This window comes from Procambarus clarkii, chromosome 14 (assembly GCF_040958095.1).
Source record: "Procambarus clarkii isolate CNS0578487 chromosome 14, FALCON_Pclarkii_2.0, whole genome shotgun sequence".
NCBI classification, from domain to species: Eukaryota; Metazoa; Arthropoda; class Malacostraca; order Decapoda; family Cambaridae; genus Procambarus; species Procambarus clarkii.
The window spans coordinates 15,571,385-15,581,306 of NC_091163.1; the positions used below are offsets into that span (position 1 = coordinate 15,571,385).

The following is a 9,922-nucleotide window of genomic DNA, read 5'->3' on the forward strand; positions in this document are numbered from 1 at the left end:
ATATATATATATATATATATATATATATATATATATATATATATATATATATATATATATATATATATTTGTGTGTGTGTAATTTATATAAACAAATAAATATTAATTAATTTTGTTAATATCTTTTCAGGGAAAACTTGCAAGTACGATTCGTATACAAGAGGGGCAACAAGAGGCAGAGGATGTCTACTAAGAAAATTCACAATTAAGTGTTTATCCTCACTCTTGATATATGGTCTTCTCTGGTCTCTTTATTTTCTCTCCTCACAAATGCCCCTTTTTTTTTAATTTCTTTTACGTTTCTCTCCTGTTTTTCTTGTCTCTTTTTATCTCTCCTTTCCTCCTCTCTTCTAACACCTCTCGTTTTCTGTCTCTTCTAGCTTCTCTCTTCCTTTACTTTTTACATTTGTGGAATTCACTTGCGTCGTTTTTATCTTGTATCTTTTTCTTATCTTGTCTTTCTCTTCCCCCTTCTCTTCAATGTTCTCTCATTTCTCTCTCCCCTCTCTGTTGTTTCTATTGTCTTCTCTCCCCTTGCCTTAATTTTGTTCTGTCTCCTCTCTTCTTGCATGGTGCTAACATTTGAATAAATGATTTATAATTTGTATTTTTAGTCATAGAAAAACTATAGTGTTATGTTATATAGTATATAACATAATATATTATATAGTATATACTCAGGAAATTTTACTTGTTTTAGTTTTAAGTAACAATAACTGCTTGTGACGTCAGACTGATCTCAGCATGACATGAATCACAGCCTGCTTGATCATGAATTGTTTGAAGGTGCTTAATTGTCAAGTTCTCTTGAATAATATATATTTTGTCTCTCTTTTCTTTCTATCTTTCTTTTTCTTTCTCTTTCTTTCTTTCTCCTTCGTTTTCTTTCTTTCTTTCTTTCTCTTTCTTTTTCTCTTTCTCTTTCTTTCTCTTTCTACATGAATATTATACTTGACTGTGTTTACATTCACTTGTAGATTTTTATTTTTAGTTAATTAGTCCTAAACTTTTGATTTATAGATTTTTATTTTTAGTCACAGAAAAACTATAATGTTATATGTATACTCGGGAAATTTTACTTGTTTTAGTTTTAAGTAACAATAACTGCTTGTAACGTCAGGCTGATCTCACTCAGCATGACATGAATCACAGGCTGCTTGATCACGAAATCTATTGTGTTCACATATTGCTTATATAGATTTTTACTTTTATATTCTATTATAGATATAGTCTATATATTTCGAGCTATTACATATATTTTGTTGTATTACTCAATCTTAAATAAATATAATATTTTAATTCTCTTTTTGTACCCTATTTATTTGTAATTTACACGTACATATATAGGATGTCCATTTCTTTCTCAGATATGTCTTCTTTCTTTCTCTCCCTTTCTATTTCAGATATAATTTAAAAAATTATTATACCCTGATTTACCCTAAATGTTTTAATGTAGGTAATTAAAAGATTATAAAAAGGTTTTTTTAAATGTTATTTATTTACGTTCTAAGGTCGTATAAAAAAATTCTCAAAAAACATTTTTAAAACGTAATTATAAACGTGCTGAAAACAATGAAATGTCGTTTTTAGAACGTTTTAAAAACGTGAAAATGTTTGCTGGGCCCAGCAAACACAGAACGTTTGTGGACGTTTTTAAATGGTCCCACAAAGGTAATACTGTAACTTTTGACATAAATACGTATATCTGACGTTCTTAAAACCAAAGGATATAACTAAAAACATATATTCTTGAGACACAATTTTTTAAGATTTATGTAAAAATTTAAAAATAATAGTAAATGCTATGGAATTATAATGTTTTCATGCTTTATATTTAAGAATAAATAATTTTCAGTCAACATTTAGTTTTTTTTGTTTACTTTCTGTAAAGCTATCCAATTTACGTTCTTATAACATAAATATAACATTTATATGACGTCAGTATAACGTTATTTACACGACATCATTACGTTATTATGATGTTATATTAACGTATAATTCCTGTGTGAAAACCAGAATATATATTGAACTTTATGTTTTAAACCTTGTAAAGTTATCATAAAACTTGGAATAAGACGGTAAGCATGCTTTACTTATGAAAATATACAAACAAATCAACAAAAACATTTTAACATAAAAACATGAACAACATGAATAAAAACATGAATGAATTTGTAAAGAATTTTTTAATTTGAGTTAAACTAAATACAAACTTAATATGTTTTGCTAACGCAAAAATATATTCCCGAGGTATTGTAATTGCAAATAAATATTTAATACAATTATTTGTATCATTTTTTTTATTTTAGATTTCCGTATTGCTTGATAATATATAATAGCGTTTAGATAATGCTAGCGCTGGACATTCTTTAGGCTCGTTGCATGTTGTGGTAGTCGCCGCCATTTTAAAACCGTGTCGAGAGGGACTGCTGTTGGCTTATCCACAAAATCCTGCTGCATCTTCAATAGTTAAGGTAACTGTTTTCTTTTATTTGCTCTTAGACATGTGTAGTATATATATAAGCTTGTGGTGGTAGGCTGGATGGTGTGTTGATGGCCCTGGCTGGAGGTGTGTTGATGGTGGTGTTGTGTTGATGGCCCTGGCTAGAGGTGTGTTGATGGTGGTGTTGAGTTGATGGCCCTGGAGGCGTGTTGGTGGCCCTGGAGGTGTGTTGATGGCCCTGGAGACGTGTTGGTGGCCCTGGAGGTGTGTTGGTGGCCCTGGAGGTGTGTTGGTGGCCCTGGAGGTGTGTTGGTGGCCCTGGAGGTGTGTTGATGGCCCTGGAGGTGTGTTGGTGGCCCTGGAGGTGTGTTGGTAGCCCTGGCTGGAGATGTGTTGATGGTGGTGTTGTGTTGATGGCCCTGGAGGCGTGTTGATGGCCCTGGAGGTGTGTTGGTGGCCATGGAGGTGTGTTGGTGGCCCTGGAGGTGTGTTGGTGGCCCTGGCTGGAGGTGTGTTGATGGTGGTGTTGTGTTGATGGCCCTGGAGGCGTGATGATGGCCCTGGAGGTGTGTTGGTGGCCCTGGAGGTGTGTTGGTGGCCCTGGCTGGAGGTGTGTTGATGGTGGTATTGTGTTGATGGCCCTGGAGGCGTGTTGATGGCCCTGGAGGTGTGTTGGTGGCCCTGGAGGTGTGTTGGTGGCCCTGGAGGTGTGTTGGTGGCCCTGGAGGTGTGTTGGTGGCCCTGGAGGTGTGTTGGTGGCCCTGGCTGGAGGTGTGTTGATGGTAGTGTTGTGTTGATGGCCCTGGAGGCGTGTTGATGGCCCTGGAGGTGTGTTGGTGGCCCTGGAGGTGTGTTGGTGGCCCTGGAGGTGTGTTGATGGCCCTGGAGGTGTGTTGGTGGCCCTGGAGGTGTTTTGGTGGCCCTGGAGGTGTGTTGATGGCCCTGGAGGTGTGTTGGTGGCCCTGGAGGTGTGTTGATGGCCCTGGAGACATGTTGGTGGCCCTGGAGGTGTGTTGGTGGCCCTGGAGGTGTGTTGGTGGCCCTGGAGGTGTGTTGGTGGCCCTGGCTGGAGGTGTGTTGATGGTGGTGTTGTGTTGATGGCCCTGGAGGCGTGTTGATGGCCCTGGAGGTGTGTTGGTGGCCCTGGAGGTGTGTTGGTGGCCCTGGAGGTGTGTTGATGGCCCTGGAGGTGTGTTGGTGGCCCTGGAGGTGTGTTGGTGGCCCTGGAGGTGTGTTGATGGCCCTGGAGACGTGTTGGTGGCCCTGGAGGTGTGTTGGTGGCCCTGGAGGTGTGTTGGTGGCCCTGGAGGTGTGTTGGTGGCCCTAGAGGTGTGTTGGTGGCCCTGGCTGGAGGTGTGTTGATGGTGGTGTTGTGTTGATGGCCCTGGAGGCGTGTTGATGGCCCTGGAGGTGTGTTGGTGGCCCTGGAGGTGTGTTGGTGGCCCTGGAGGTGTGTTGGTGGCCCTGGAGGTGTGTTGGTGGCCCTGGCTGGAGGTGTGTTGATGGTGGTGTTGTGTTGATGGCCCTGGAGGCGTGTTGATGGCCCTGGAGGTGTGTTGGTGGCCCTGGAGGTGTGTTGGTGGCCCTGGAGGTGTGTTGGTGGCCCTGGAGGTGTGTTGGTGGCCCTGGCTGGAGGTGTGTTGATGGTGGTGTTGTGTTGATGGCCCTGGAGGCGTGTTGATGGCCCTGGAGGTGTGTTGGTGGCCCTGGCTGGAGGTGTGTTGATGGTGGTGTTGTGTTGATGGCCCTGGAGGCGTGTTGATGGCCCTGGAGGTGTGTTGGTGGCCCTGGAGGTGTGTTGGTGGCCCTGGAGGTGTGTTGGTGGCCCTGGAGGTGTGTTGGTGGCCCTGGCTGGAGGTGTGTTGATGGTGGTGTTGTGTTGATGGCCCTGGAGGCGTGTTGATGGCCCTGGAGGTGTGTTGGTGGCCCTGGAGGTGTGTTGGTGGCCCTGGAGGTGTGTTGGTGGCCCTGGAGGTGTGTTGGTGGCCCTGGCTGGAGGTGTGTTGATGGTGGTGTTGTGTTGATGGCCCTGGAGGCGTGTTGATGGCCCTGGAGGTGTGTTGGTGGCCCTGGCTGGAGGTGTGTTGATGGTGGTGTTGTGTTGATGGCCCTGGAGGCGTGTTGATGGCCCTGGAGGTGTGTTGGTGGCCCTGGAGGTGTGTTGGTGGCCCTGGAGGTGTGTTGGTGGCCCTGGCTGGAGGTGTGTTGATGGTGGTGTTGTGTTGATGGCCCTGGAGGCGTGTTGATGGCCCTGGAGGTGTGTTGGTGGCCCTAGCTGGAGGTGTGTTGATGGCCCTATATATATATATATATATATATATATATATATATATATATATATATATATATATATATATAAATATATATATATATATATATATATATATATATATATATATATATATATAATATATATATATATATATATATATATATATATATATATAATATATATATATATATATATTATGAATATCAGAGGTCCCAGGACATTGGACCCAGGACAATTATTGTGCATGTGTAGTATGTATATTTATGTAGTATATTTGGCATATTTTTTGGCATTTAGTTAATGCCAGTTAGTGGCATATGTCTGCACCGTTTCCAGTTTGTTGATATGCTTCTTAAGATATGGGCACCATACAACTGCTGCATACTCCAACTTTGGTCTAACAAAAATTGTGAACAATTTCAAAATTTCTGTTGAAGAAATCCTGTTTCCTAGTTCTGCATCTGTTTTGGTATAACACCTCCTTTTTTTCACACCTCTATTTTTTACATTCATCAATGTTTCGGTACGTGCAATAGTATGTATTGTTTCATTGCAGATAACAGCATTTAAATTTTGTTTGTTTCTTAGACTTAGACTCATACTACCAAGTTGCTGTTGGCAATTGGATAATTTTTTTATGAAGTCATTTGTTATTTTTTCCCCTATAGTAATTTATGCTTTTGATCTCAATTAGTTTTATATCCTAGCTTTTTAATTTTTTCCCCTTATATATTGCCATCTTATCTGTCTGCTTTACATGGCTTAAGCAGAGTCATGTCTGCTTAAGCCTTTGTTATTTTACTAATTTACCTGTTTTAATTATTATTTGTTTTCAAAGTTTAGTTTACCCCATTTTATTTGCTTTTTGCAGTACAGTACTTTACTAATAATCTTGTAATAGTAATTGGTAATGTAGCACTTGGCCTTTCTCCTTCAGAATGTATGCACACATTATAGAAAAAAGAAGAGAATACCACACAAGATGGCAGCGTATGTCACGGGCCAAAAAGCGACGCCTAAAAGAACAGGCGTCCCATCGTGGCAAAAATGAAAATAGTGATGAGGTTGAGATTCAGTTGTTGAATCAGGATCCTTTGGCCAATGTTACAACAAACAGCATAGACGATGACCATGCTGCTTTGTCATCTAATTCAGAACCTAATATTGGTTGTGGAGCCAATGAAGATGCATCATCTCTGGAAAGTCAGAGAGAGAGAGATTGGACTTGGGACATGATTGATGAGCATGACCCAATATCATCAGAGTCAGAGAGCAGTGGTGATGAGGATGATAAATCATTATCAGATGTATTGTTAGTATGGGTTAATAAATATGGCATAACACACAATGCCATTGATAATTTATTAAAAAAATTGAGAAAACAGGGACATGCTGACTTGCCAAAAACAGCTCGTTCGTTACTGAATACAGTTAAACATATACCTACTGAGACTAAATCAGGCATGATGTATATCTACTTGGGGTTAGAGGAGGAAATGTTGAAAACTTTAAGGCTGTATCCTAAATCAACAATAAGAGATTTGGCAGAAATATCTTTAATTTGCAACATTGATGGTTTGCCAATATTTAGAAGTAAAAATGAAAGTTTATGGCCTGTTCTTTGTGCTATCAATAATGTCAAACCTATAAGAGTTTTCCCAGTAGTCCTCACATACGGAAGCTCTAAACCTAGTGATTTAGATTTTTTAAATGAATTCATTCAGGATTTGAAAAAAATTATGCACTATGGATTTAAAAATGATGACAAAACATTGCCAGTAAAACTAAAAGGAGTCATATGTGATGCCCCAGCAAAAGCAATGGTGAAGGCAATCAAACTCCACTCTGGCTACTTTGGGTGTGATAGATGTACCCAAGAGGGTGTTTGGAATGGAAGAATGACTTATCAACAAGTGAAAAATTTACAACTCATAACAGATGAAGATTTTCGTAATCAATCTAATTCTCAACATCACCATGGTAGATCACCATTCTGTGACTTAAATATAAATATGGTGAGTACTTTTCCCATAGACTATATGCATCAGATATGTCTTGGGGTTATGAAAAGGTTACTTCTTGCCTGGATACGAAATAAAAACGTAAAATTATGTGCTCGCCAAGTTGATGAAATTAGTCAGCGTCTAATTCAACTAACACAATTTGTGCCTATGCACTTTGCACGTAAACCTCGAAGTCTTTCAGAGGTTGATAGATGGAAAGCGACTGAATACAGGCAACTCCTTCTCTACACCGGTAAGATTGTACTGAAGGGAATCTTACCCAAAGAATTGTATGACCATTTCCTGACTCTGAGTGTAGCCATTTCTATTCTTGTATCACCTAAATTGATTCAGTTAAATTACAGCCAATATGCACATGATCTTTTGCTGTACTTTGTGTTAAAGGCTCGTGAGCTGTATGGTAAGGATTTTTTAGTGTACAATGTACACTGCCTAACACACATATCCTCTGATGCCAAAGAGTTTGGTAGTTTGGACAGATGTTCAGCATTTCCATTTGAAAATTACCTGCAGCAGGTTAAGAATATGGTTCGATCAAGTAAAAACCCTCTTGTTCAAATTGCAAAGAGGCTGAAAGAGATGCAGCATGCTCAAAGGATTTATACACCAAATACAGAACATAAAATATATACCAAGGCACCAAACAATGCCTATTTGCTGAATAATGAAACTTGCTGCCAAGTTTTGGACACTGTCAGTGACACCGATGAAAATGGAGACAGCATGTTCCTTTGCAGGGTATATTGGAGAAGTATACCTCTCTTTGAGAAACCTTGTAACTCCAAATTAATTGGAGCATTTAAGGTTCTTACTAGGAATTCATCCACGAAGGTGATTCCAGCAAGAAAACTAAACCGCACAGGTATGATGATCGAGACAGAAAGCGCAAATACTTTTCTGTCAATACTACATGACTTATGACAAGTACGTATTTAAATACTGTATCCATGCTTTAATAATAGTTTGAACTAATATTGTAAGTTAATGAGATTCACAATTTTGTTTTTTATTAAAGCTATTATCTTTTGACCAATATTTACCTGTTTAAAAATCCCATTACCCTGTATTTCATGAAAATTATTAATATTTTGAGAGCACATTAAGAGATAAAACTGTATTAAGCCTTTTAGTCCATACATGGCAGCTACTGTTTATACCAACCGAAAATCATTTACAAATGTGGCTAATCTATGATTGACACAATCAAGTAAATCTATTACCAACTTTATGCTAATTTCTTTTTTTGGGGAGAACAACCCTTAATAAGATTTTTCAATTTTGTAGATGACATCTGAAAAGCGGTATGCAGTGGTAGGCTTCAATGATCGTAGTGTGGGTATCATCTCCACAACCTGGATTGAAAAATCTGATGATGTAAGCATTACTTTGAAACTAAAAAATTGCATATATTGAGTTGCTTTAAAAATATTCCAAATTAGTGCTAGAATTAGCATGTAACAGTTTATTTCGACTTTTCAGGAAAAAATATTGTGCTGGTGGCCACAGAGCAGGCATACAGTTAGTGCCCAAAAGCACGAAAAGCCAGACACGACAAATTGGCGAGTGCATGTCGTATCAACAATCCTATCAACAACTGGTAGGTATTAAATTTATAATTATTAAGATTTAAGATACAAGACACCTATTCATTCATTCACCATAACTTTAACACTGCAGACAAAAACAGCATTATAATTATATTTTAATCACAAGATGGGTTTCCTCATAGCTACTTAAGACTTTTGTGCCCCAGTTATAAGTTCCAAATCATGTACGTCGTTTTATTAAACATCTCTTTAGGAAGCTGATTTAAGTTATTTCTTAGTGTTCACTACTCTACTAGGTAACGATAAATATATATCTCGCTGATATATTACTAATTATATTCAATTATTACAGATGATTTTGACGTTGCAAAACGAAGATGCTTAGCTGCGGAAGACACTTCAAATGTCGAAACTGAAGACAATATGGGCTATCCTCGACAACGAAAAAGGAAACCATGCTTCAAATATGAAGAAGAGAATTCCGAGAATAACAAACGTAAGCATTGATAACCTACTACAGTAATTTAAAAAAAATTTGCAACTTGAAAAATGCCATTCAATACATTAAGCAATTTAAATAATTTCAGGCAATCATCACTCGTCTCAATCCAAGAAGAAGTGTTCGCCATCTTCATATGAGAATACACCTTCAAAAGAAATAAATCCTCTGCAAATACCATATTATTCTGGTATATTAAGTGAATGTAAGGATTAGTAGTAAATAACATTAAAAGTTCTAAATTGATATTTAACCATGCTTCCTTTGTTTGGTTATTTATGCTTTTGGTTTAAAAAAAACTAAAAACTGCTCTAAACTTAGTTCTTGCTGTTTTTTTTTTTTTGTTTTTTTGTTTAATTCCTTCTGGAAGTACTAGAAGCTTTGAGTAATTTTTATGCTTATCTGGAATTTCTGTATAGAAATATGTGTTTATTTCTAATTGTTTAATATTAAGTATATTATTCTTTTATGTGCATATGGGGTCTAGTGAACTTTTCCCACTTTGTCTAGCAGGTGCTTTTCACTTGTCACAGTTCAGGGAAATTTTGGTTTTCCTTTGATCTAGTCACTAGAAACAAGCAGGTTTGTTATTACTTTTCTTTTTGTTTGTCCCTTACGTGTTAATTTGTCCTTTATCTTACCTTTACCTTACGTGTTAATTTGTCCCTTACCTTAAGTTAATTTTTAAAATATGTATCTCATATTGACCCCCACCTCTCTCATGTTAGTTCAAACTATATTAAAGTCTTAAAAATATATTTTGGTTAACAAGTGTTTGAAATAAGCATAACTCCTTTTCAGCTAATAGAACAGTCCTACAAAAGCCGTCTCCAGTGAAGACTACACTTCACAATACACCTTCAACGCCATCAGTATTTCCTCATGAAGGTAATAAGTTAATTTTTAAAATGTGTATTTCATGTTGACCCCCACCTCTCTCATGTTAGTTCAAACTATATTAAAGTCTTAAAAATATATTTTGGTTAACAAGTGTTTGAAATAAACATAACTCCTTTTCAGCTAATAGAACAGTCCTACAAAAGCAGTCTCCAGTGAAGACTACACTTCACAATACACCGTTGACGCCATCAGTATTTCTTCATGAAGGTAATAAGTAATTATTTAAAATATATATCA

The 9,922-nt window shown here is 37.8% G+C and overlaps 1 protein-coding gene across 2 annotated transcripts; it reads left to right on the plus strand.

Annotated features, from left to right (window-relative positions):
- The first annotated feature begins 1,957 nt into the window (after positions 1-1,957).
- LOC123750923 (uncharacterized) lies at positions 1,958-9,487 on the plus strand. Of its 2 annotated transcripts, none has more exons than XM_069324405.1 (4): positions 1,958-2,474; positions 8,024-8,113; positions 8,219-8,336; positions 8,639-9,487. In XM_069324405.1, the coding sequence occupies exons 2-4, from the start codon at positions 8,024-8,026 to the stop codon at positions 8,791-8,793; spliced, it is 363 nt and encodes a 120-aa protein (XP_069180506.1). In that variant the 5' UTR covers positions 1,958-2,474; the 3' UTR covers positions 8,794-9,487. The 2 variants fall into 2 exon arrangements, with proteins under 2 accessions (XP_069180506.1, XP_069180505.1); XM_069324404.1 differs by lacking the exon at positions 1,958-2,474 and adding an exon at positions 7,570-7,663.
- Positions 9,488-9,922: the final 435 nt, after the last annotated feature.

Coding starts and splice junctions, on each gene's coding strand:
- LOC123750923 (XM_069324405.1), top strand. CDS start 8,024: ATGACATCTGAAAAGCGGTATGCAGTGGTAGGCTTCAATGATCGTAGT. Junction 8,114..8,218: donor GGATTGAAAAATCTGATGAT/GTAAGCATTACT, acceptor TCGACTTTTCAG/GAAAAAATATTGTGCTGGTG. Junction 8,337..8,638: donor AACAATCCTATCAACAACTG/GTAGGTATTAAA, acceptor CAATTATTACAG/ATGATTTTGACGTTGCAAAA.